Genomic DNA, 27,715 nt, shown 5'->3' with positions numbered 1-27,715 from the left:
TAAGCCAAGACCAGCACTGGTAACATAAACAGATTTCATATCGACGGTTCTGAATGAAATAATAGGAAGTATTTTAAGAGAATTTCCCCTTCTCACTCAATAAGATCACAATACTGCGATGGTCCAGGTACTGAACGCATTTTACAAGCAGTGATATGCATTGTACTTACTACCTAGCAAACTGTAAATATAGAAATAGTTCTGAGGTTCCATTAAGAAAAGTGCAGGTACCCTGTTTCCCGAATTCCGTTGACTCCGATTTTTTGGATATCCCATAACTCCTGTATTAGAGATTTCACATCCCTGAAATGATAATGCTCCAGTTACACAACCGACTATGCAGGGACTGCATGGCAAGAACCGTTTGGATACCGTATCTGCCACTCAATATTGATACTTCAGTTGAGCCAATCCATTCCCTGTCGTTTCCTAACTCTTTTAAAAGAGAATCTTCGAGTAGTTTTCTAATGTAACGTAATCCCTTTGCCCCAGCATGCTCGCTCAATCGCTTCTTACCTTTAGATGGTGTAATGAGCCTTGTTGTTACATTAAGATAGGTCTCACGTTGATCAGTTCCAGCAAAGTTTTCAGCCTGACATGAATATGAACCCGTATCAGCCACAGAAAGGTTTTTCAAATTCAGGACTAACTTCCATTTTAGCCGCGAACTATCACTATTGGGCGATGTCTCCAGATGACTTTTAAACAAAGTTCGGTTGATTAAAGTGCCTTGGTTGTCTTCATCTTGAAAAAAGCTGTTGCTGAAATACCAACGGAATTTCGTCTCGATATCTTTCAGAGACAATACAGTGCAGTACAGCTGCAAATCGGTCCCAGCATAAATGGTTCCTCTCTGTTCCCAAATGATTGATATCTGGGGAACTCTGCGAATTTTCTCTAAAGAAAAAGACGCAACAGAGCGAATGTCAGATAAATGCCTCTACTCTAATAAGCGCTATGCATCACTATTTTGCGTCAGCGATGGTATTGTTAGACTTCATGTACATTAAGATCAACTGTTGTTCATCTTCTTTTAATTGTTCGCTTAAAGCTTCATTAAAAAAGCAGTAGTGTTCCTCTCATTCTCTTAACTATTATGTCCAAGTGAGTGCACAGTTTCTTCAAAAGAATGATATCGTCTAAAAATGTTTCGCGATCGCTGGGCAGGTCGTCTCTTTTAGCCAGGAATGATCCAGGGATAACAAGCCTCTCTCCCGTTTTTCTTGATCCTTCTCAATAGATATCAATATCAAATAGATGTGAATTCTGACTATTCACCTAACATCACCCCAGCAATTTAAAGTAATTACTAGTGGTTTCAACTCTATCGGAGACGTACCCATTGGCTGCCTATGTTTAGATATAAAGTGTATGTTTTCATAAAAAGAAATTTAAATTTCTTCAAAACCTATTCAAACGTAGTATATCCACGACTCATTAACAGTTTCCTTTAATTTCGTACAGACTCGCTGGGCTTGGTCTGTGCAGCTACGACCTCGGCCCATTATAGCCTGGTACGGCCCTCACGCTCTCTTAGTAAGAAGTTAATATCTACAGTTATTGTATTCTTTGTATTACCATAAGCATCTACTTTGAATGTACGGTAAATCCATCCAAATCGGTTGCTCACATTACATGAGTATGACCCGGTGTCAGACGGAACCAGGTCCTTCAATCTTAACACGGTTCTCTCACTTCTCCAACGGATTTTTTTGCCACTTTTCCTATCCTTAAACAATATTCCGTCCTTGTACCACGTCGTAGTAGGACGGGGATATCCATCGGCAGAACAGTCTAGGGTTACAGAGTTGCCAATGATCACTGCGATGGCTTTCTGTCCTGTACCATCTTGTGATACTCTAAATTGTGGAGCAGCTAAGGAGCAGAGAACAGCCACTGAATTTCAGTACTGACTCTATAAACAGCCCCACCCATCTGGCCAGTAACCAATCTATATGCATACAACTCCACATTCCAGAATTTCCGTTTTTGAGAGCTCCTTCGCCAATCCCCCCTCCTTTTTTTTTTCAGAGATATAGAGGAAGTCTTAACATAATTCTATTACAAAATATTTGTTATCCACAAGTGTCAATCACACTGAAATAAGCACCATCGCTTGCATGCTATTCGCGGGAAAGGTTACATGACATTTTTTCCAAAATAAACAAAAATTTTCCCAGTGCGTCCGGGCCCATACTGACAAAGAAATTGACCTCGTTAAACCGGACGTGAAAGTTTTAAATAAGCTTGCCGCAAAAATCAAATCACACGTTTTAAACGTGATTAAAATTAAAATTGTGATCATGCAGCTGTGAAATCCCAATCAGAAGTGAGAAACGTGCATCGGCTAATTACTCATTGTTCTGCCAATACTGAAAAATCTAAAGTCGACCGTTGTGCCGCTGTTGTTGGGTTGAATGAATGACAACAATAGGGGTCAGGTTAATAGACTGTCATGTTGCGGGTGAAATCACTTGCGAAAACAAACGAAGTGGCAAACATCACTATGTCTGAGAGACCAGCGAAACGCCAGAGAATCGAGTTATCGTTAGAGAAGAGAATTGAGTTGATCAAATGTGCGGAATCAGCACCTAAACCAACACTGAAGGCTCCAAGCGGTAAATTTAGTATCGGTAAATCTACTCTAGGTGATCATATTACCCTCTGAGTAACACTGAATTTTTTTGTAAATTAAATAAAATGGCGTTGAAAAGCTTCCTTGTGGTCCATGTTCTTTTTTCCTTTACTGATGGGCTTTATTAGTACTCGTGTACCATATACTGGTACTTAAAGTCAGACAATACGTTATGCTGCATAAAATTGCCTTATATTGGTAAAACCTCAGTACACCAGACACCCCTCTAAACCGGACATTTCCTCCAGTTCCAAGGGTGTTCGATTTAGAGGGGTTCCACTGTAAAAGCATTCCACAGTATGGATTTTATGGTGATATTTTATCCTGGTCTCCTTACCTTAAATGGATTATGAGCACACATGAAAACCATGACAAGATTCTCGATCATAATTGGTTATAACTATGCTTATTTAAGCACTAGTGGGACAGTACTTTTTTTGTACAGACCTCGCTGCACTTGGTCCGTACTGCCACGACCTCGGAGCAATATACCCCGGTAAGGCCCCAGCGCTGTCTTAGTAAGAGGTAAATCTTTACAGTTACTGTATTCTCTGTATTACCGTACATATCTACTTCGAATGCGCGGTTAATCCATCCGTTTCGGTTGCTCACAATACACGAGTATGACCCAGTGTCAGACGGAATCAGGTCCTTCAAAGTGATCGCGGTTGCCTTTCGTCTCAGATGGAATATTTTGCCACTTTTCCTATACTTGAACAATATTCCGTCTTTGTTCCACGTCGCAGTAGGACGGAGATATAATTCGGCAGAACAGTCCAGCTTTACAAAGTTGCCATTGAGTACTACGTGTACTAACGGAGTAGGGAAGGAGTAAGCAACCCTGAATCAAAAACGAGTGAACTAACCGTAATAACGAAGTGGCCGTAACGCGTAACTCTAGTGCACCAATCAACTGAACCTTTGATATTTCATAGAACATAAGGCTTACATACCTTTGACAAGGAGGAGCATTTTATAACTTTTATGTCCGCAGTTGTTCACCGCAACACAGGTGTACCAGCCTTTGTCTTCTCTCTTTACCCCTTTTATCTCGAGGGGTATTTTGCGGTTTCCCTCCACTTCACGCTGAAAAAAAGCGAACCTCTTGTAGTTCTTGAGCCAGAAATACTGAATTTTTGTGCTCTGACCACTGGTTCTGATCGGGCAACTGAGTTTCACATTCTCACCGCTGGTCACTTTGATGATCTTTCTCTTGTTTCCATCCTTTTCAAGGAGGTAAGGAGCTGAATAGGGAAAGTTATTTTTGTACATTACAGCAGTGGATCGGTCGTGGTACGTGCCATGTTATGTAATCAACCTCGTTCATATCGCTCATGAATGATAGCGGAAAATATTTAAGGTGGATTGACACTAACCTGAACACGCACGGGTTTGCCTTAAACTATCCAGAGAGCCCAGAACACCAAGAAGAAACGCTGTAATTATGAGTGAGCCGAGTTTCATGGTTGCGAGCTGATTTCTACTTTCGACTGATTCCGCTTGAACGGCTTCGATTATAATCATTGTGTAAGAATGTTATGAAATTAGTAACATATAACCGAGGAAGTTGTTGGCAAACAGGAAGATTGATACTTGAAACCGTCGACATCCATCATAAAACACCTTTGGGGGATGAAGAAAATTTCCGTTTGATACAAGGAAGCGCTCGCTGAGCGCACAGCCTGCTTTTGATCTCAGCAGGATTTTGTCAAGTCCATTTTACATTTTGCAAGCGGAGTAGTCACATAGAACAAAAAATTGATAGAGCTTTTTGCTCATGCAAAACACGTTTTGCTGTGTAAGCTCCGCATAAACTTTAACATTCACAACACCACGTTATTCGATTCGGATATTACATAGCTAAAATGCATGCTAGACCTTAACATCTCCAAAGATTTGGAATGGAACTGCTACACTGACTTTATTATCAGGATAGCCAAGAAGCCCTTGAATGTAGAGTTTATCTCAGCTTAAACGCTCTGGTCTTGGTACCTGTGAGTTAGTTCAATTTTTCTGCAATTACATTCGTCCGATCACAGAGTATACATGTCCCGTTGTCTTTCATGACGGCGGTCTCCCCATGTATCTCTCCAACGAGCTTGAACGAGTACAAAAGCGTTCTATGCGCATCATCTCATCCTTTTGCTCGTATAACAAGGCATTGCCTGAATCAAACCATAAATAAAACTTTCAAACCGCCATCAGGAACTAGTTGATAAACTGTTGGGAAACTAATTCAGAACGAACAGAACAAGCTCCATGACCTTCTTGCTACTCGTGACACATGTACTTTGAAACATACGGAAATTCTGGCTCGTCTTTAAGACAAACAGATTTCGTATCAGTTTTATCACCTTCAATACCCTTGATAAGGCCTGAAATATTTTACTAGACTTTTATATTTCTTCGACATATTTTATTTACACACATAACATATGTACAAACAGATTTTTACATTGATTTGTTTTAAACCACTAGTAGTTCTTTTATTGTATTTTTTTTAATTTATATTTTGTAGTGATCGTATCATTCAAGTTTTAGTTGCAAAATGGTTGTAAACAAACCATCTAACTATCTAACTTTTTATCTGTTATCTAAGATTTACAATTGGAGAGTCCCGGCCGATATATCGACTGGCCGCTACTCGACCGATAAATACCTAGCTTAGGTACACACGGTTACCATGCGAGACGGATACACTCTTTGGTTTGGTGTGAGACCCCATGCGGGTTTGGACCACGTCAAATTAGGTTATAAAATTCCACTCATTTTGATCATTAAATGAACAGAAACGCCAGTAAATTAACAGTTTACAACAGAATGAAAATTAAGACCAAATCAAACGGGCTTGAATATTGAGGAGGGTGGATAAGATTGCAAAGAACCGAGTATGACAGTTCAATAAAATTCGGCTTCGTTTTCCGTGACAGGGTCAAACACCACTTGGTTTAACTGATGTAAGCAAGGGTTCGAGTCCCGGCCGGACCAACACTCAAGGTCTTAAAAATTACTGAGGAAAATCTGCTACCTTTCTATGATATCAGGAACTGGATAGACATTCTAGTCTTCTCGGATAAGGACGAATAAACCGTAGGTCCCGTCTCCTGCAGGGTTAGGGGTAGGAGACGTTAATTTCCCACGCACGAGATCACTGTGTGATGGATGTCCTCCCCTGGGGTGGGATGGGTGGGTTGCAGTCCGTAATGCTCTGTTGAGAGTGAGGACTTAAACTTGTAAATAAATAAATAAATAAATAAATAAAGGAGCTACAGGAAGCTATATGGCAAGATGCAGGCGAAACGCGTAAAAGCGGGAAAGTGTATCAACGACTGACTGAAAGAAAAGCCACAGTACCATTTAATTAAGAGCCAAATAATAAAAATGGACGAAAGAGATAGAAAAAGCTGAAAACACGACAGTTTTAGGAAAAAACTTACTCACTGCTTTTTGAGGGCAGACAGTCACTTTGCTCCATGGTTAGATCGCTCCAAGTTCACTACAACCAAAAGCTAGAGCGCTCAACAACAGAAGTTAACTAGCTCTATACAAAAGTGACCTCACTCCATTTAAGAAATTAGTGAAATATTGGTGTGAAATTTTTATTATATTTGGTCGATGATCGACTGATTGAGAGAAGGCTAAATTTATATCATTTCAGCTTCCATTCGCGTTCGCTTACACTTGGTTAAACTAAATATCATTTCGTTCGATCACGCTTTGACTTTCCTTGACACGAATTCTTGTGAGTGTTAATCCCCAAAAAGCGGTGTTATTTCATTGGAGGAATACTTCAAGCGCCTTTCTTAAATCAAATTGGTATCTCGATCGACCCTATAGCTTTGCTTACGGGAGAGACGACATTATAACCTCATTTTTTTATAGCAGGGTCATATCGTATCACTTTTGCCGTGCGTGATTGGTTGAAAACTTTCCACGACAACCAACGTACACGTGCACTTCAAATTCCAGGACTTCTCAGTGACGAACTTCCTTCTTCTTTTACTGTACACAAATTCATCTTTATGAGCTATTTAATGTAAAAAGGGTGCTTTACGTAGGCGATGAAAGGCAGGTAACTGGTTTTAATGATTGAACAGTAATCGGTTGTTGAGTCACAGAGGTATTCAAGTACTAGGATTTATATTGCGGTAAATGGTTTGAACCCGGGGGTAACATGTGGAGGTGTAGTCTGATCGTCCGGGTGAGTGTAGTCCTGAGAAGGACTGTTGTCGGTGGCAGTGACTGACGTTTCGACAACCTGCGCGGAAGTCATCATCAGAGTCAAGTGAATGATTGTTGTCAGTAGAATGTTCTTATTCCAGTTCGTGTGAAATGATCGGTTGGTTTTGCCGTGATGTTATTGGCTGTAATTTGAGTCTTACAGCCAATAACATCACGGCAAAACCAACCGATCATTTCACACGAACTGGAATAAGAACATTCTACTGACAACAATCATTCACTTGACTCTGATGATGACTTCCGCACAGGTTGTCGAAACGTCAGTCACTGCCACCGACAACAGTCCTTCTCAGGACTACACTCACCTGGACGATCAGACTACACCTTCACAGGATTTATATTATAATCAAAATAAGATTCACGATATTATTTTTCTCAAAGAATAAAACTGTAAAAATCTTCAACCGTTTTTTTCTATTAAGTAATTGCTCTCATCTCTTTTGTTTGTGTGGTTCTGTTTACCCTAATTGTGTTTCCAACGCCTCAGTTAGCCGGATGTTGTTGTTTTCCATAAGCGTGTATCCCAGGGCTTGGATTTTAAGGCCCCTCCTTTTTAATGTTTCTTAACGTCTCTTCTATTTCATTAATCCTGCTACTTTAAATTGTCCAGCTATGCTGATGATAATTAAATTTATTTTAGTGATCACGATCCTGAGGTGGTTAAGTCCGAAATCAATGGCGATCTCGCTATCGCAAGTTGTATAATAATAAGCTAACGCTCAATTCCGAGATATGTAAATGCGGTATTCCTCCAAAAATCTATCCTAGTGATCTTTCCTTTAGTATTAATGATGCGCAGGTTCCAAAAGTAGATGATTTAGAACTTTTAGGGGTAACTATCGATGACTCACCCACCGCTGCATAATTATCAGGAAATTAATCTGATGAGCTGTATAATTGACTTGGCGGACTCTTTCTTGGAGAGTTTTCCGGACGGTTTGCTCGTCTGTGGAGGAGATCTTAATCAGATGGACATTAGCCGTTTTAAATCGCTCTCGGGCTGGCGTCCTTTGGTCGGTTTTCCTACAAGAGGAGAATCGAGCCTGGACAACTTTTTCACCAATAATCCAGACCTGTTCAATTTTTGCTAACCTATACAAATGCTGACGAAGACCGATCATAAGGAGGTGATATTACCACCGGGCATAAAGCTTAAGCCACTTCGATATAAATTTCAACTTAGAGATTGCAGGGAACATCGCAAGGCCAATCTTTACCCTGAACTTGACCAAGTGGATTGGGGGTTTGTACTGGAGGACAACAATGTCGAGAGCGCGGTGACAAGTCTCGAGACAAAAATTCTGGATCTTATCAACGCTTGTATGCCTTTAAGAACAGTTAAAATGTCGTCACGTGATCCTTCTTGGATGAACCCACTTATCAAATATTTGTTGAAGATCAAGGCCAAAGTAACAAGTACTCAAAAAGACCGATTGAAACTTATTAATCAGTGAATTTCTAAAGCTATCATGGATAATAGAGTCCGTTTAAATTCTTCATGTGGTACTATCGGAAGTTCTGAGTGGTGGAAAAAAACAAATACCATCTGTAGCTACAAAACTCCTTCTCGTTGCACACTAAGCGAAACAGAGATTGAGGATCTCAATTGCTTTTTCGGTCATTTGTGCACTGACAAAGACTATCACAAACCAGAGTTCATACCCATTCCATCTGACGCCGAAACACCACGCGTAAGCGAAATGCAGGTGTGGAGATCACTCTTGGGTTTAAAGAAGACCGCCACTGGCCCAGATCAGATCCCTTTCTGGATATGGAGGGACCATGCAGAAATTCTTACTCCCGTGGTAACCAAAATATGGAAGCTGTCACTTGAAACCCACGTTTGGCCGGGTTCGTGGAAGAGTGCCAATATAACCCCCATTCGCAAGATCGAAATACCCAAGGAAAATGGTGACTTTAGAGGAATAAACATAACCCCGGTTATTGCCAGAGCATTCGAAAAGGTTGTTTATAAGTCTTAAGTCAAGAACATTGTCGAGAGTAGTTTAAGCCCTACAAAGTTTGCTTATAGAGAAGGTGGCAGCTGTACTGGTGCTCTGTTAACAATGCAATATCATATTCTTAGGACTCTGGATCAAAGGAATGCGATGCAGTTAGGATGTTTGCAATGGATTTTAGTAAGGCCTTCGATACCGTCAAACATGATCTTTTATTTTGTAAACTGAAACTCTTACCACTTAATCCGTATATTTTGAATTGGTATTTAAGCTTTCTTACTGATAGGAGACAACGGGTTGTCTGCAATAGAATTGCTTGTGATTGGATCTGCGTGAACAAAGGCACTACACAAGGAAGCGTCAGTGGCCCCTATTTATTTAATATATTCATGAATGATCTGCAAACAGATCCGGACTCTGACTCCTTGTTGTTCAAGTATGCAGATGACTCCACTCTAATCATTCCGGTTTGGAAGGGTGATAGTGATGGTAATACTGCTGCTCGTGTAGTTAATAACTTTACAGAATGGTCTGAACGATAATTCCATGAAGTGTAATTTCTCTAAATGTAAAGAAATGGTTTTCCGAAAGAAGGGCTACAAAAATGTATTAGACACAGTACAGAATATCCCCCAACATTCGCATCTATGTATTTAGGGGGTTGCATTTCATGAAAATTGTAGGTTCTCTATTCACATCAAGAATAAGTTGGCCGCAGCTAATAAATGCCTATATGTTCTTAGAACTCTTAGGAGGGAGGGTTATTGTTAGGCAGAGTTGGACAAATTATTCAGCGCTCTGGTTCTGCCTAAACGGAATATCAGTATATGGTTCATCTCCACCAGAACTTACTACCATACAATGCTTCCTGGATCGTTGTTACAAACGTAGATACACGTATTTTCCGGTTTCTTTAATCAATTGCTTAGATAAATTCGATATAGGTATCTTCAAAAAATTAAGTGCGTGGGAACATCATCCATTGCACCACTCCCTTCCCAGGATTAACTCTGGTAACCGTAGGCTTAGGCAAGTTAAGCCAATATATCCACTTTGCAATACTGAGCGTTTTAAAATTCTTTTATTAATAGACTTAGTTTTAAGCATAACTTAGCTGTAAGTAATTAATACCTATTTTAGCCCATTACACTTTATATGTAACACTTGATATGTATTTTATCAGTGAAATAAAGACTATTTTTATTATTATTATTTTTTTTATTTTACTAAGAAAGTTCGAAAGCAGTTAGATATTTTAAACCGGAAAAAGAATATCCAATCAACTTCTTCAAAAATGTGCCTCTACAACTCGTTCGCAATGTCTTACACCACTTGCTGTTCTGCTATTTGGCACAACTGTAATGAGTCTGATAACCAGTCGGATTCTCTTAAGTTTTCCTACAGAAACAAGGCGGATCTACAGGGTTGAATCAGTGGGTAAAGGGACAGCTGTGCACGTCCAAGAGGCTCCTTACAGAATTCACTTTTGTATGGAGCGAAGTAACTTTTATTGGGAGCTGATCTAACTTTTGGCTGGAGCGAACTGACTTTAGCGAACTGACCTTGGAGCGAAGTGAACGGATACCCTTTCTAAGCGCACTAAAGAAACATGATTTAGAGGGTTTCAATTTAAACTTTAAGGATGAATCGTAGCTGATAGTTTTTCTTTTCAAATTAGGAGTTGGGAAGCAGTCAGTTATTATTGCCTGGGGGAGAGGTGGTTGAAGGATGTTTCATTCCGTTGTTACGTTAGTATCTCGCGCACTTTAGGACTCTTTTTCATTCGATTATTACGTTAGTTCTGGCACACTTTAGAAATCTTTTTCATTCTATTGTTGCGTTAGTATCACGCGCACTTTAAGATTGTCTTTCATTCTAGTGCTAGTTTAATATCTCGCGCACTTCAAGATTCTTTTTCATTCGATTGTTACATTATTATCTCGTGCGCTTTGGGATTCTTTTTTATTCGATTGTTACGTTAGCTTCTCGCGCACTTTTAAGATTCTCTTTAATTCAAAACTTATGTTAGTAACCCGGTTAGCTCAATTGGTTGAGCGCCGGACTGTTGTGCGGGAGGTCGAGGGTTCAAGCCCCGGCCGGACCAACACTCAGGGTCTTAAAATAACTGAGGAGAATGTGCTACTTTTCTATAACATCAAGAAATGGATAGACATTAAAGTCTTCTCGGATAAGGACGAATAAACCGGAGGTCCCGTCTCCTGCATCCATTGATTAGTTAATTTGGTCAGGCAGGGAACGTTTATTGGGAATTGGGGGGAGGGGGCATCTGTTAGATTCGCCTTTATTTGATTGTAAACTGCTTAGCAGTCTGGTAAAGTCCCCTGCACAGTGGTGTAAAGCGCCATGAGCTCAGGATATGAGCGCTATATAAATAAAAGTTATTAGTATTTTGCGCACTTTCGGCATTCTCTTTCATTCGATTATTAGGTAAGCTTTTCGCGCACTTTCAGGATTCTCTTTTATTCTATAGTATCTAGTTAGTATCTCGTGCATTTAGGTTTCTCTTTTATTTGGTTTTTACGATAGTATCTAGCGCAGTTTGGGATTATCTTGCATTCGATTATTACGATAGTATCTCGTGTACTTTAGGAATCTTTTACATTCAATTCTTACGTTAGCATCTCGCGCCTTTTAGGATTGTTTTTCATTCGATTGTTACAGTAGTATCTCGCGCACTACGGGTTTCTCTTTCATTCGATTGCTACATTAGTATCTCGTACACCTTAGGATTCTCTTTCATTCGATTGTTACGTTAGTATCTCGTGCATTTTAGGATTCTCTTTTAATCGATTGTTACGATAGTATCTTGCGAAATTTAGGATATTTTTACATTCGATTGTTACGATAGTATCCCGCGCACTTAGGATTCTTTTTCATTCTTTTGTTACATCAGTATATCGAGCACTGTAGGATTATTTGTCATTCTTTTGTTACATTAGTATATCGAGCACTGTAGGATTATTTGTCATTCTTTTGTTACATTAGTATATCGAGCACTGTAGGATTATTTGTCATTCTTTTGTTACATTAGTATATCGAGCACTGTAGGATTCTTTTCCATTCTTTTGTTACATTAGTATATCGAGCACTGTAGGATTCTTTTTCATTCTTTTGTTACATTAGTATATCGAGCACTGTAGGATTCTTTTTCATTCTTTTGTTACATTAGTATATCGAGCACTGTAGGATTATTTGTCATTCGATTGTTACATTAGTATATCGAGCACTGTAGGATTATTTGTCATTCGATTGTTACATTAGTATATCGAGCACTGTAGGATTATTTGTCATTCGATTGTTACATTAGTATATCGAGCACTGTAGGATTATTTGTCATTCGATTGTTACATTAGTATATCGAGCACTGTAGGATTATTTGTCATTCTTTTGTTACATTAGTATATCGAGCACTGTAGGATTCTTTTTCATTCTTTTGTTACATTAGTATATCGAGCACTGTAGGATTATTTGTCATTCGATTGTTACGTTACGATCTCGCGCACTTTAGGACTATTTTTCATTCGATTGTTACGTTACTATCTCGTGCACTTTAGGACTCTTTTTCATTCGACTGTTACGTTAGTATGTCTCGTACTTTTAGGCCTCTCTTTCGTTTGAAAGTTACGTTACAATAGTATTTCGCACACTTGAGGACTCTTTTTTTATTAGATTGTTACGTTATAATCGTGGACACGTATAGGATTTAGGATTCAATTGTTTTGTTAGCTTTCGCACACTTTGGGATTGTCTTTCATTAGATTGCTACATAGGCATCTCACGCAGGTTTAAACTTTTCTCCATTGGATTACTACGCTAATACCTGGCGCAATTCTAGACTTCCTTTTCATTCGAATTTTGCTTTCGCATCTCATACGCCATTAGGATTATCTTTCGTTCATTATAACATTATTCTTTCTTGCATTCTTAGGATTTTCTTTATTTGATTGTTACGTCAGCATCTCACGACCTTTTAGGATATTTTTCAAATTGAATTGTTTATGTTAGTATCGCACTTGCCCTTAGGACTCTTCTTTATGCGTTAATAGCGTTATCCCTTGGCGCCCTTTGGACTCTATTTCATGCGATTCGAACCTGTTTTCCCTACGCTCACTTTTGGGATTCCATTGTGGTCAAGTTTGATGTTTACAAACATAAATGTCAAATTCTATCACACACACGAAGTAGGCTCGCATTCCCTATAAATTTCTAATATTTGCAGAACGGTCAATTGAAGAAATTGGTCTAGTCCTAGGAAACTTCGCCAGCTAGATTAGGTTGAAATCACAGCTTGCCCAATGAAACGCCTTGAGACGCCCCCGGGGAGTGCAGGGGGCCCGGGAGGGGGGCGGGATGGGCTCCTAATCTCTCGGGCCTCCAGGATATCGCTCGTTTTTATCAATAAATGCTCCAGGATATTGGAAAGAAATGGCTCAATTAACTACCCTGGGAGCTAAATGCGTGTATTTCCTTTACCTCTGACCTGCCATCTGACAAGAAAGAACACTGAAAAATGCTGAATACTGTATGCACCTCTCTGGTTGAAAAACTTACGGTATTTGCGCGGAGACTACTCAGGCTTTTGATTCAAGTATACTTTGTAATGAAACGCATCTTACCCCAAAGGAATGCCAATACCACGCTATGAAAATTTTCATTGCCTGTGCAAAAAATGACAAGGGCATGCAGTTATAAATTAGAGGTTTTGTTCAGGAATGGGTGTAAGTGCATGTAATTTTTTGTGATGAACTGAAAATCATTGTCCAAAATGTTTCATGTTAGCTTTTCCTTACTCGGAACTCAGGCGGTGTGCGTCACAGGTGGGCATAGGATCATGGGTAAAAATGCGAATTGGCTCATTTTATCCTCGACACGGTCGCGTGGACATCCTCGAGTGTTGCATAATACACAAGAGTTAGTATGTTCCAGTAGTTTTGGAATGGGAATTAAAAGCCTTCTACCATTTTTGAAAGAGTGACAGAAGAAACAAATTTGCAGTCTTTAGATGGCCTCGTCGCCGCAGTCGAGGCCTCTTGTTGGCTTTACAAGGCAATTTCTTTGAGTTATTACAACATGGTGACGATCGACGGTCTGGACATGGCTTCTGTTGCCAAAACTGTCCGGGGTAGACCCGGGTAGACCCCAGAAATTTAAAAGGTGAAGGGTTGAATTCTTCTCTCATCCATATCAAACAGCTCAAAGTGACCAGAATAACGATCGCCGAGCGAATGAAAAGGTGTGAAATTTAGAAATATAACAACATGGCGGTTGATCCAACCACATCAACTTTGAGAGTTCGTATAACATTCACGGAGCTCCAACGCAGTAACAGCCAAAACGACGTATATGTAACTATCTTCGTTTTCCAATTGTCGATTTTCCCAAGAATCACAACACGTTGCAGGGAATAGACTTTTCTCGAGAAGTCTTCCCTCCGAAGTACACTGTTCTTTACCGCGAAGGCTATTGTTCAAATGGAGCTTACCGATTGGCCGAAATTTGTGACGCACACCGCCTGCTCGGAACTGGTAAGCTCAAATGACCATCACAAACCGCATAATATCAAGCCAAGCTTTAATAATTATTCACTCTAAAAGTAATACATTTATAGTTCGTAATCAGAGCAGACGCAAATCAAGTCTTAATCTCGTAGCTAAATTCAGAAAACTTCAATGTAAACTCACTTCTGTGGTGGGTCGTTACAACAGTCTCACTTTACAGGTTAGCAGATTCTTCAGGTAAGCGGATTTATGGACAGACCATATGAAATTACTTCTTTCTTCTTTCTTTATCTCCTTCTAAAAACTGGTTTGAAACATAATAACCTAGTGCTTTTAAATCAGTGTACAGAATTAATGTCAATCACGATTCTTGTCATCTAATAAATCTGTCCTTAAGAGGCAACGCCTATTTGATAAACAAACTGCTAGGACAACTGTGATTGAACTGAGAGATAAGAAAGAACTCACAGCTGGAATGAAATTAAGCCCCTCAGTCACATCCTTGCCTTTCTCAATATCTCTTCGAAACTTTTCGCGACCCGGCAAAGTTAAAATAAAAGTAAATTATCTTTACCATCTAGGTGTTAATTTTCTTTCTTCTGTTTTACTATCATTTCACTCCTAAAATCAGTAATTCTTAAAGAACTACAACCTGTTAGTCTCGAGCCTAAAAGCATGATGAGAACCTATCTTTGGTACAAAGAAGTTTAGGTTTTAATCCAACAATATTAAAATAGATAGGGTCTGTGCGAGGTAACCAAAAAAGCATTGGCCCTAATGAAAATTAAGAAGTTAATGACATTCTTAATATGAACACTTCGTAAAGGGTCTCATAAGATCTTAGGAATTAAAAAGTTCAAATTCACTTAGCAAACGGTTGATACATGATTAAAAAGATTCATTTCCTTCCAAGTCCCAATACAAATTCGTTACAATCATTCTCTCTTATTACAATACGAGATTCTTCAATTTTTCTACAAGACTGGTTCATAACACTTAAAATGTTAAACTTTTTACCCACTCGATGCCAAAATTATATGATTCTGGGAAGCCCAAGCGTAGGCAAGCAAGCGATGTCTCGCTTGAGAAAACAAGGAGTTGAAAGGAAAGTAATAAGCAAATTGATTCAGCGACAATAAAAAATGTCACTTATCTATTTATACACCGCCAATGTTCCGAGTAGGTGACCGCATAGACAAAGTAAGATTCTTACAAAATCTGTTCCTCTGGCTGATTGTTTGGGATCTTTAAACAATTAACCAGTTTTCTTTCCCAGTGATCCTTTTCAACATTCTTTTGATAATCTATATAGCTCCTTTTTCGCAATTCCTTAGGAAGTTTTCCTCTGTCGACGTCATCAATTATGATGACCACTACACTATCGTCTTTCCTTTCCATAAGTCGATGAAGGGCATATTCCATCTCAGAACCACAATAATTGCTATTGAAAAAGTTCTTAGACACGACAGCTATTGTTTTTCTGGACTTATAAACACTGTTGACCATATTTTCACGAAAAGGTACTCCAACAACGAAATCTCTGTAGTGTACACAACATTTAAAATGGTGTTTTTCCTCAAGAGTTGGAATTAGAGTTTTAATCACCCAATCCGAGTCTTGGGAGCTGAAAATAACGAACGCATCGTATTCAAATTCATGTTCTGAAAGAAGAAAATAAGGATATAATATTAGCATAGAGGCTCAGATTTAAAAATCATCAAAGCAACATTTTGAATCAAACTCACTGAAAACAATACCAGCATGAGGACTAGCTGGCTAGCTTATAATGACAAGAAAGGAAAAGGTTTTCTAGTTAATTTTTTCTCCCTAAAAAATGCAAGCTTTGTCTTTTTTCAATCCAAAGCAAAAGACTATAAATAACTTGGTCCAAAGCCTCTACAAAAAAAAAATGTTAAGAAAAGAGATCAAAAAAAGTCTCCCGACTTCGACATTTCAAACTAGACTTACGTGACAGTAAAACTGAAAGCTTTAAGGATCTCTTGATTCTGGACCGACGGCGCCGGCAGATAACAATTAAAACAGCTACAGTAATCAGCACGCAGGCTGAAACGATGCCAGGGATAGGAGCATTATAAGTCTTCTTCCCTGATGAACGATAATACATTACACAGTTAGAATATCTCACCATCAAAAACATCATGAACAATACAAGTCAAGATAAACCTGACAAAAAAATTAAATATAAAACTGATTGCTTGAGTTGGTGTTTTCTTAGTTCAAGAGGCGGGAGATGGGCGTACTTCGGATTCCTCGCTTCTAATCACTTGCATTATGCGTCTATTTCCCATCATTTTTGTGGCTACTGCCTCCTATATAATAGGAGGCAAGGCCACCACATTACCTGGATGAGTGTGCGAGTGAGTGAGTAAAGGACAATAACCATAAAATGCCGAACTTCACCCAATTTCGACACGATGTCACTTATTGTTTGTATCTTCGTAGTTCGACATTAGCGCTAGAGATTATTGGGCGCAGCATGAATTAAAGAAGGAAGAATGCGTTTGAAACAAATTATTTTGTGCCTAACAACACTCAAGATATGATTTCCTCAGTGGTTACCATGACGCTACATTCCAAATCATTTCATCATGGCCCCTCAACGCATAACAGAAAAAATCTGAAACTTTTCCTTGTAGAGGAAACAAGAAAATGTGACCAGCGTATCACAGCAGTTAATGCTTAACGCACAAAGAGTTTCTAGGAGCTTCAACATTTCGCTATTTGAAAACGTGTAGAGACTAAAGAAGCAGATACTCAACTTGCCCTCCCTGCAAGTGTTTTTTAAGAATTTTATCTCATGTTTATCACAGTAAGATGCACTGGAACATTCCTTACCAGTGAGAACATCAGGGCGTTCTTTGTTACAAGGAAGAGTGCCCCCTGGCTCATGTGTCCGATTTAAATCCTTCTGGGCGCTGGTGTGGGTAAAATCACACGTTACTCCGTTGGGGTCGCAACTAGAAGGGACTGAAAATTTGGGGAAATAAATAAGCCAAGACCAGCACTGATTAACATACACAGATTTCATATCCACGGTTCTGGATGAAATAATAGGTATTTTTTGAGGGAATTTGCCTTTCTTAGGCAATCCGATACTGCGATGGTCTTGGCCTAAGGGACCTCACAACTATGTAGTGGACGCAGTTTACAAGCACTGTACTCACTAACGATCTGTAACTGTACAAAAAGTTCTGAGGCTCCATAATAAAGGTGTAGGTATCTTCTCTCCCGAATTCCGTTTATTCCGTCGTTTTGGATTTCTCATAACTCTTGTATTAATGGTTTCACATCTCTAAAATAATAATTCTCCAGTTCTACAACCGACCATGCAGGAAACCATTACACGAACTGTTGGGCTACCGTATCTGCCACTGAACTTTGGTACTTCAGTTGAGTCAATCCATTCCCTGTCGCTTGCTAACACTTTTAACAGAGAATCTTCAAGTAGTTTTCTATCGTAACTTATAATCCCTTTGCCCCAGCATACTTTGCTCAATCGCTTCTTACCTGTAGGAGATGATGTAATGGGTCGTGTAGTCACATTAAGATAGGTGTGACGTTGATCAGTTTCGTCATAATTTTCAGCTTGACATGAATAGGAACCCGAATCAGCTACAGAAACGTCCTTCAAATTCAGGAATAACGTCCATTTATGCGACCAACTAGTGCTATTAGGCGATGTCTCCAGGTGACTTTTACACAAAGTTTGGTTGATGAGAGTGCCCAGTTTGTTTTCATTTTGAAAAAACCTCTCGCTGAAATACCAACGGATTTTCGGCTTGAAATCTTTCCGAGACGATACAATGCAGTACAGCCGCAAATTGGTTCCAGCATAAATGGTTCCTCTCTGTTTCCAAATATTTAATATCTGAGGAGCACTGCGAATTTTCTCTAAAGAAAAAGACACAACAGAGTAAATGTAAGGTAAACGCCCCACTCCTCAAAGCGCTAAGCACCACTATTTTGTGTGAGAGATGGCACTGTTAGAGTTCATTTATATTAAGATCAACCGTGGTTCATCTTCTTTCAATTGCTCATTTAAAGCTTCATTGAAAATTAGTAGTCTTCCTCTCACTCTCTCAATTATTATTAGTTATTATTATTATTATTATTAATTATTAGTTATTATTGCTCATTTAAAGCTTCATTGAAAATTAGTAGTCTTCCTCTCACTCTCTCAATTATTATGTCCAAGTGAGTCAGTTTCTTTAAAAGAAAATATCGTCTAAAAATGTTTCAGCGACTGCTTGCCTGGTCGTCTTTTTTAACAAGGAATGATCCAGGGACAACAATGATCCTTTTCAAATAAATATCAATACTCTGTCAGTGCACAGTTGTTTTGCTGTTTGTTAAAAAAATTAATAAACCCCCTTACTTAATAGGCGCCCTGTTTCGCATAAAGCCCCGGGCGCTAAATCGAATCATAAAGGTGAGAAATCTTCTAAAGGAACTGCGTAACTTTGATTACTGTCACAATCTAGTGTTTTATATCAAAAAGCTTTTAAAAGGTTACCTAGTCTCCTTATCATAAATGGATTATGAGGGCTCATAAAAACTATAGCAAGATTCTCCATCATAATTGGTTACAACCGGCCAGATTTGAGCACTAATAGGAGTTCATTTTTAGTCATGGGAGGCGAAGCGCTAGCGTGGGACGACCATTGTGAGGGAAAGAATATACAAATTTGTCACTCACTCGGGTGTAAGAAAATCGATAGGTCAACGTCAGACCAAATAATATTGACCTTCCGAAATTATATCGAAACGCCTAGGGCTATCAACTTTCAGAAGTAATGTTGCGACGTTAAAATATAACTCGACTTTTCTTCGAGGGAGTTTCGGTTAATACTCATCGCATTCAGCACTTGTGTAACCGAGTGAAAGCTCTTGAAAGTCTTAAGGTGTAACTAAGAGTGAAGGCGCTAAATGCAATCGCTTTTCCGCGATCATCTTTCACCGCATCGTTCGCATTATTGTGGAATATTCCTTGCTGTTCCCAGGTATATTTTGTTTTTAAACAAAGCGTTCAGGCCATAATCGTTTTTAAATACAATTCGGGCCTTCAGTCTTCTCACTGCGAGCTGTCATTATTTATATTGTTACAAGCTAAAATGAATAACTGGCGAATGTTTATAGGGGAAGGTGAAGCGTTATTTTCGTGACTAACCATTTGTTTACCTTTCTGGTGGTTTTACCTCTCCTCTGTTTGTAGACTATGCAAATATTAATACCGGTATGTGAAAATCAGTGTGTGTACACCCCTGAACGTTGAAAATATGTTGGAACAGCGTTGGTCTCGGTCCAAATTTTTGTCAAAAAAATGAAAACATACACATATCGGTTTTAAAGGTGAAGAGTACGAACAAGTACAAAAGCTGTCATTCGTTCCAGCACGTACTGAAATCTCGCGCGCGAAATGACAAGATCTAGACTATAAAGGGCTTGGAATTCTCTTCAGTTGAGAACGATTGTGGTCGCTTCGTTAAAAACTGAATACAATGGTCGCTTTTTTTAGAAAAAAGGAACTTAATTTTCTTCAAAACCCATTCAAACGTAATGTATCCACGACTCATTCACAGTTTTCTCTGATTTTGTACAGACCTCGCTGTGCTTGGTCCGTACTGCTACGAGCTCGGCCCAATATACCCCGGTAGGCCCTCACGTTCTCTTAGTAAGAAGTTAATAATATTTACAGTTACTGTGTTCTTTGTATTACCATTATCTACTTTGAATGTACGGTAAATCCATCCATATCGGTTGCTCACATTACACGAGTATGACCCAATATCAGACGCAATCAGCCTCTTCAATGTAAACCCGGTTTTCCTATCTTCCCAATCGGTTTTTTTGCCACTTTTCCTTTCCTTAAACAACTTTCCGTCCTTGTACCACGTCGTAGTAGGACGGGGATATCCATCGGCAGAACAGTTTAGGGTTACAGATTTGCCAATGATCACTGTGATGACTTTCTGTCCTGGGCTATCTTGTGATACTCTAAATTGTGGAGCAGCTAAGGAGCAGAAAACAGCCACTGAATTTCAGTACTGACCTTATCAACAGCCCCACCCATCTGGCCTGTAACCAATCTATATGCGTACAACACCACATTCCAGAATGTCCGTTTATGAGAGCCTCCCGCCTCCCCCTTTTTTTTGCTGACCATCATAACGTACATCAGAGATGTAGATGAAGTCTTTGTAACGATGTTGTGATGTCATAGGCCCTTCGGGCATGCGCGTAGAATGAAATGTATTCCGGGTTGTTGTTGTTGTTGTTGTATTACGCCTAGTAATGGCGGGCTTTTATGAGACTTATTGAAACCGTTGCGTTATCATCGTTTGCACTCGTTTGGACTACGTTACAGTCTTCACATAATTCTACTATAGGCATTCCACAGTATTGATTTTATGGTGATATTTTATCCTAATCTCCTTACCTTAAATGGATTACGAGCTCACATGAAAACCATGACAAGATTCCCGATCATAATTGGTCACGACTATTTCGATTTAAGAACGTGTCTCTGTAAGAATCAAACATCTTGGGAAATGAAAATTTTCAACCCCTTCAAATTTTGCATAAAGTTAGGCACTCCGGGGGGATGCACGAAAATGCTCTTTTTAAAGGTTGCAGCACTCTTGTTGTCATGGTAACAACGGCTGCTTGTTCGAGGTCTGGGGCCTCATTTTCAGACAAAAACGTCGCAAAAGAAGTGTTAAATGTTTATTTCTCTAGCTCAAGCTAAATACAACATTTCAGATTGGTACTTCTAGCATACATAGTCACATCATTCGTCTTTACTTTGATGCATTCAATTTTCCCTGGGAGTGAATGTGAACACACTAATAGATTATTTATCCTGGTACAGTTTCGGTCATTTTTGCTGTAGGGTAAAACTGGGAAAACGCTTGTCTAAATTTCTCCAAAAGTACACCGATTCTTGAGCTGAAACTACTCACTTAGTTGTTTATAATATTCTGGTTTTAAATATGTAAAAATCTCTGCGGCTCGGCCTCTACTTTTCCTGGTGGCAATTCGCGAACGAAGCTCAAAAACAGATATTGCATAAATTGGCAATATTTACATCTAATGTTCTCAACAAAAGACGTTTCAGACAAATGAAAAGTGCAAGACTTTGAAAGAATGTTATCTTCTAAGCAAGATCCCGAAGAGCTAAGAGAAATCTCGCCTCTAGCTTTAATATTTTAAAAAATTGTTCAACTTTCATGGAGGACTACCCGAAGTAACTACAAAAATGTACCTTAAATCGTGTGCATAACATACAGATTCCGAGTACTGTACCTTCTTTCAAGGGAATTTGAGCAATCCGAAATCATCTGACGAAACACCGTTAGACTTGTCTGTCATTTGAAACATGCTAAAGTTCGCTGATCTACACCAAACTATTGGCGTAACACCGGTCATTTGTCATAAACAGTGTATGTTATCACGATGGCGTGACGCTGGATTTCTTCATGAAGTTTCCGCTCCAAAGAAGACGAGAAATGGACTTTTCCCGAAATCTCAGCAGATTTCCGCGCATTCCGAAGTAAAAGCAACCAAGAAAAAAAAAGAGAGGAAAACCTTGATTGAACGTTCGTAAACACTGAGAGTGAGAGTATAATCGCAACTTGTCAGCGGTAGAATATTATAAACAACTAAGTACGTAGTTTCAGCTCCAGAATCGGTGTACTTTTTGAGAAATTTAGACAAACATTTTCCAGTTTTACCTTACAGTAAAAATTACCGAAACTGTACCCAGATAAATAATCTATTGGCGTGTTCACATTCCCTCCCAGGAAAAATTGGATGCATGAAAGTAAAGACGAATGATGTCACGATGTATGCTAGAAATACCAATCTGTAATGTTGTATTTATCTTGAGATAGAGAAATAAATCTTTAACACTTTTTTTTGCGATGTTTTTGTTTGAAAATGAGGCCCCAGGCCTCGAACAAGCAGCCGTTGCTACCATGACAACAAGAGTGCTGCAACCTTTAAAAAGGGCATTTTCGTGCATCCCCCTGAGTGTCTAACTGCCTGCAAAATTTGAAGGAGGGTTGAAATTTTTCATTTCTCCAGATGTTTGATTCTTACAGAGACTCGTTCTTAAGCACTAGTGGGACAGTACTTTTTTGTACAGACCTTGCTGCACTCGGTCCGTAATGCCACGACCTCGGCCCAATATAACCCGGTACGGCCCTCACACTCTCTTGGTAAGAAGTAAATCTTTACAGTTACTGTATTCTCTGTTTTACCATAAACATCTACTTAAAATGTGCGGTTAATCTATCCGTTTCGGTCGCTCACAATACACGAGTATGACCCAGTGTCAGACGGAATCAGGTCCTTCAAAATTACCACGGTTACCTTTCTTCTCCAATGGATTGTTTTGCTACTTTTCCTATCCTTGAATAATATTCCGCGCAGTAGGACAGAGACATTATTCGGCAAAACAGTCCAGCTTTACAAAGTCGCCAATAAGTACTGCATGTACTAACCGAGAGGGGAGGAGTAAGCAACCCTGAATCAAAAACGAGTCAACTAACCGTGACAACGAAGTGGCCGTAACGCGTAGCTCTAATACACCTATCAACTGAATCTTTGATATTTCATAGAATATAAAGCTTGCATACCTCTGACAAGGAGCTTCATTGAACTACGTTTTTCTCCGCAGTTGTTCCCCACAACACAGGTGTAGAGGCCGGCGTCTTTTGTCTTTACCGCTCTTATCTTAAGGAATGTGCTCATGACTTTTCTTTGTTTCTCGCCTATGAGCCAGTAATGATAAACTTTTGTGCTCTGACCACTGGTTCTGATCGGGCAACTGAGTATCACATTCTCCCCGCTAGTCATCTCAATGACCTTTGTCTTGTTACCATTCCTTCTATCCAGGTAAGGAGCTGAATAGGGAGAGTTATTTCTGTACATTACAGTTTTCCAATAATAGAAAATTTGTAAATCTTGTTGTAATTTATAAAAATTTCAATACGCGTAGGACTTATCTTTATTCCATGAGCTCGAGCAATCTCTGAACAACAGTCCCAGCTTTCATCCATTTAAAGCCTGCAAGCAGACTAAGTGATAGTTCTCACGCAATAGCTATCGTCCGCGGTGAAAATCGAGAAGTTGAGACGTACCTGCATTTTTTTTTTTTTTTGACTGACAGGAACTAGCTCACTATCCATACGCAGTTATTTAATGTCTCTTATTTGCGCTCCAATTAATCTTAAAATACTTCTCAAAAATAAGTATCTTAATTTCCAAGCTTAATATTCGTAGAACAAATCTCTTTCAGAACTCAAATCATCGGGGTATTTATTTGTAGTTGACCTCTTCTCAGCCGTTCCTGTTAAAGTTGAAAATGTCATGGTGAACTGGTTAACATTGCCCTGATGGGGAAATTTCCGACAGCAATCATGGAAATGTTGCGAGTAATCAGTTTGATTTAAGTCCAGCCACAAGCAGCCTAAGCGTATTATGTGTGAATTTGGGGTATTAAGGTCGTTAACGGGAACACCCTACATAATAAGATTATAAGCGTGTGCCGTAAAAAAAGGGAACATTCTAAAAAAAAAAAAAAAAAAAGGATATTAAAAGCGAGGAATATAACGTGTTAAGTCTGCTTACCTTTATTCCGTAGCTGCCTTGTCACTTACTGTCGTTTGAACGCTATTTTGGCGACTTTCTCAGTACTTCGTGTTGTACTATACATCTATACTTTACACTAGTAGTAGTTGTCACTAAAGCTGTCCCCTCTATTTTGATATTATACTGTGTAGAATATCTTTTGAAGTGGAACTTTGTACAGGGAAGGACCTTTTTTTCTTCAAAGCCTTGTCCTTATCTTACAGCTGGCTTATTTGAAGATATCGGGAAAGTGAAAGATGAGAAGTTTTATATCATCATATGCTATCGGCCGGTGATCTCTGTTTAGACGCACAGATATTAAGAAGCACGTAACACGTTCTATGCGATCTGATAAATTTAAATACAGTCGACCCTCTCTACAACGGCCACCCCTCCGCAACAGCCATTCTTTTTTTTGTTCCCGGGGGGCTGTCCATACATTCACCCCTACCTTTCCATAAAAGCCACCTCTCCGCAAAGGCCACTTTCTTTTGTCCTAAAGGTGGCCGCTGTGGAGAGGTTCAACTTAATCAAAGATACGTCACACTGACATGTAGGATTGCGTGACATTAGTAATGATTACTACAGTCACACAAACCTACATGTCTAAATCCCTTTTGAAATGTATTTCAGTGAGTCGATCAAGAACAAAAGTTCACCGATAATAATTTACTACGTATTGTTGTAAAAGTTCTTCGCTACGTTATCAAACTACAAAAATGTTGATAGCGCAGCATACTTCCATTGACAGAAATCTATTTTTGCGACGGTTAGTCTGATTTCGAAGGTCATTCAGTCGGTAAAAGCGATGAAATATTAGCTAATCTTCTGTTGATTGACTGTTGCCACTTACTGTAAATGTCAATCCATATGAACACGTCTGATTAAAACATAACAAGACTGGATTGACTGTGTGTAGATCGGCTGAAACAATAACAAAAAACGAAGTTCACAACCACAAATCGGTCAAAAATTTAACAGTTGTGTGGATTCAAATACCTTTTTGGTTTCGTATCGATTGTACTAGACTACAATGTTAGTGAAATTCTTCTCTTTCTCTCTCCAATTTCATGAAAGTTACAATTGAAAGTTACAATTGAAAGTTCACCGTAAAAAAATGCAGATGGTGATAAATTGTCAGTTGAATTTCCCAGCTTGCCAAACGACTAAAGAAGGTTATGTCCTCTTTCAGCTATGTTTGAATGTCACGAAGTTACACATATAGTTCCTATAGGAGGAACCGAAAGAGTCGTTTTAACCTCCGTTACAGTGTTACTGAATACTTGGAACCCTTCATCGTTATTCGGTATTTCGATGGGAATAATGCAGCGAAAACTTAAAGAAAAAATATCTAAAAGAGGAAGCAAGTTAACGGATAGAAATAAGATAATGAAATTCTACCTAAGAGACTTGTCGAAAGAGGATCCTTCACACTCACAATTATACAAAAGTTTATGCAATTGTGTTTCTTATAATTTGGTCGCATCCGGAGAGACAGATGGCTACTCTGCGGCATTCACAAAGTAAAAACTAATGATACGAGTACTTAGAGAGAAATAGAAACAAACTGACCAGCTACACAAAACAGGACTTTTCAAAGCGACCTCTGGACCTCTATAACTCTGAAAATATGCCAATATCACAACCCATGAGTTGCTAAACCAGTTCTTTGTTCTTTTTTCAACCAGTTCCAACCAGTTCTAAACTAGTTCTTTGTTCATTTCTCAACCACGGAATATACTTTTGGATTGTGGTGCGAGTCTTTCGCGTCCAATTAGGCGGTTTGATTTGTGTCTGGCAAATCCAAGTGGGACCGTGTCTTTCGGTCAAAGAGATCGATGACCAATGCGAGTTTCCTCAAAGTCCTCGCGGAGCAATGCGAGTTTCCACAATTTTGACTTTAGATCGAATAGACTTCGATGCGATCGACTAGACTTCGGATGCGATCGAACAGACTTCGAAGGACTTTGACTTTGGAAGACACTTCGTAGCGCGGCAAAGATTACGCTCCCAGATTCCTTCGCGTGTTTATTCTACCCCCAGCGAACTTTCGGCAATCCTTTGCGTACTTCTATGAAACTCATGGGGGTACAAATAGTCTTAACATGAATATAGTGACCACGCCCACTTCAACGCCCCACTCACTGATCGAGTGTTTTAACATCGTGCGCATTCTCTTCGCAAAAAGCACTCAATGCACCTCTGAAATATTAAACTATAATATTGTGGCTTTCTATTTCGCTCATTTCCTAACTTGAAGGTAAAGTTTTTCCCTCGTCATTTTTACTTTTTCTCTGAGCGGTTGCGTGAAATTAACAAGGCGTTTTTGATCAAAACCCGACCGAGCGAAGGGTCTCGGGCGATATCTCTTTTAAGCAGGCGCAAATTAAAAGTGTACCGCCAGAATCAAAAAGAGGAACAAATTACCTTTGTTTTGATATGTAAAGGGTCAACAAAAAGCAGATTTATCCTCGTCAAATGGCGTTTCAAAATAGCTGTATCTTCCTACTTTTTGTTTATATCAGGGTCCTCTCGCCGTCCAGACCAAAGCTTTTCAGTTTATTTCACGAGCAAGTTGGCCATGGAACGATTCTTTTCTATCCTCTAGAGAGTTTTCCGATGGAATAAACAGCTTTTCGCTGCGAACAAACGGAAAATATCCAGATCCTCCATCGGCCCTAAAGGGTCTCCATTCATCGAAGCATGTGCTATAGCCAACGTAATTAATTTTCAACCTCTTGCTGATTTTGTCAACCTCCCTGATCTCAATATCATACCGTTTTGTGTCTTTCTTCCGGGGATTCACCTTTCTAACTGGGGTGTATGTTGAGTATTCATTACAAAATCGCTTTGTTTTTTTTTATTTCCCTCTTTGGCCTGTCTACCATATTGAAAATTCGCAACTGAGAGCAAGCGCATTACGTGGGGTAAGTGGTAGTGTACACCTAGAACAGAGATAAACGTGGAGATGTTCGTCGCGCTTGGGAAAGAGTTTGATGTGCGGCGGCAATCTTTTGTTAGACGTGGTCTCAATAATCGAGATTTTCCCTATTACGGCGAAATTTTCCTCCCCTTATAAGCGAGGATTTCTAGGATGCCTCCTTGGGTTTTGGCCGTCTGGGGCCAAAACCTTGCGGTAGCCGAATGATTATATATTGAACAACAACAAACATATGAAACATATGAGTGAACTGCGGTTATGAGACGTATATAAGAACGATCCTTCGCAGTAGAGCACTATTTGAGCAATAGTGGAAATCAGACCTGAAAAAAATTTCAGGCCTGTACGGGATTCGAACCACTGACCTCTGCGATACTAGTGCAGCGCTGTTCGATTTATCATCTACGGGTTTATATCGAATTAATTTGATGGCCTGCTCCCAGTTGGCTTGTTAGCTCAATTGGTAGAGCGCTGCACTAGTATCGCAGAGGTCAGTGGTTCGAGTCCCGTACAGGCCTGAAATTTTTTTCAGGTCTGATTTCCACTATTGCTCAAATAGTGCTCTACTGTGATTATATATTGTAGCACACTGACGCCATACAAAGACAGTCGCGAAAATAGCGTTAAAACGACCGTAAGTGACAAAGTGGCTACGGAATAATAGTAAGGAGACTTTAAACGATATATTCCTTGCTTATATTACCCTTTTTATTTTTTTTATATATTTTTTTATAATTTTCCTTTTTTTATGGCCAATGCCTACCCCAAA

At 39.3% G+C, this 27,715-nt stretch overlaps 2 protein-coding genes across 4 annotated transcripts in view; both read right to left on the bottom strand.

Moving 5' to 3' along the window:
* LOC111331810 (fibroblast growth factor receptor-like 1) overlaps nucleotides 1–27,715 on the bottom strand; it is a 30,710-nt gene that overhangs the window by 2,564 nt on the left and 431 nt on the right. The window contains exons 1-4 of one of the 2 annotated variants that reach the window (XM_088748948.1): nucleotides 4,012–4,172; nucleotides 3,589–3,879; nucleotides 1,579–1,875; nucleotides 517–897 (exon numbers count right to left, since the gene is read on the bottom strand). In XM_088748948.1, the coding sequence (XP_088605074.1) occupies nucleotides 517–897; nucleotides 1,579–1,875; nucleotides 3,589–3,879; nucleotides 4,012–4,159 (1,117 nt within the window). In that variant the 5' untranslated portion in view covers nucleotides 4,160–4,172. Of the gene's footprint in view, nucleotides 1–516; nucleotides 898–1,578; nucleotides 1,876–3,588; nucleotides 3,880–4,011; nucleotides 4,173–27,715 lie in introns of those variants that run through there. The other variant, XM_088748953.1, reaches the window with a different exon arrangement.
* Nucleotides 14,411–26,061, bottom strand: LOC111331795 (fibroblast growth factor receptor-like 1). Of its 2 annotated transcripts, XM_088748959.1 has the most exons (7): nucleotides 25,578–26,061; nucleotides 23,012–24,929; nucleotides 20,092–20,385; nucleotides 17,883–18,266; nucleotides 17,211–17,342; nucleotides 16,323–16,460; nucleotides 14,411–16,015 (listed from the first exon to the last, which is right to left on the bottom strand). In XM_088748959.1, the coding sequence occupies exons 2-7, from the start codon at nucleotides 23,304–23,306 to the stop codon at nucleotides 15,564–15,566; spliced, it is 1,695 nt and encodes a 564-aa protein (XP_088605085.1). In that variant the 5' UTR covers nucleotides 23,307–24,929; nucleotides 25,578–26,061; the 3' UTR covers nucleotides 14,411–15,563. The 2 variants fall into 2 exon arrangements, with proteins under 2 accessions (XP_088605085.1, XP_088605087.1); XM_088748961.1 differs by lacking the exon at nucleotides 25,578–26,061 and having other exon boundaries at nucleotides 23,012–24,997.

The sequence above is a fragment of the Stylophora pistillata genome, chromosome 1, assembly GCF_964205215.1.
Source record: "Stylophora pistillata chromosome 1, jaStyPist1.2, whole genome shotgun sequence".
Lineage (NCBI taxonomy): Eukaryota > Metazoa > Cnidaria > Anthozoa > Scleractinia > Pocilloporidae > Stylophora > Stylophora pistillata.
This window is presented reverse-complemented; position numbering and strand designations above follow the sequence as displayed.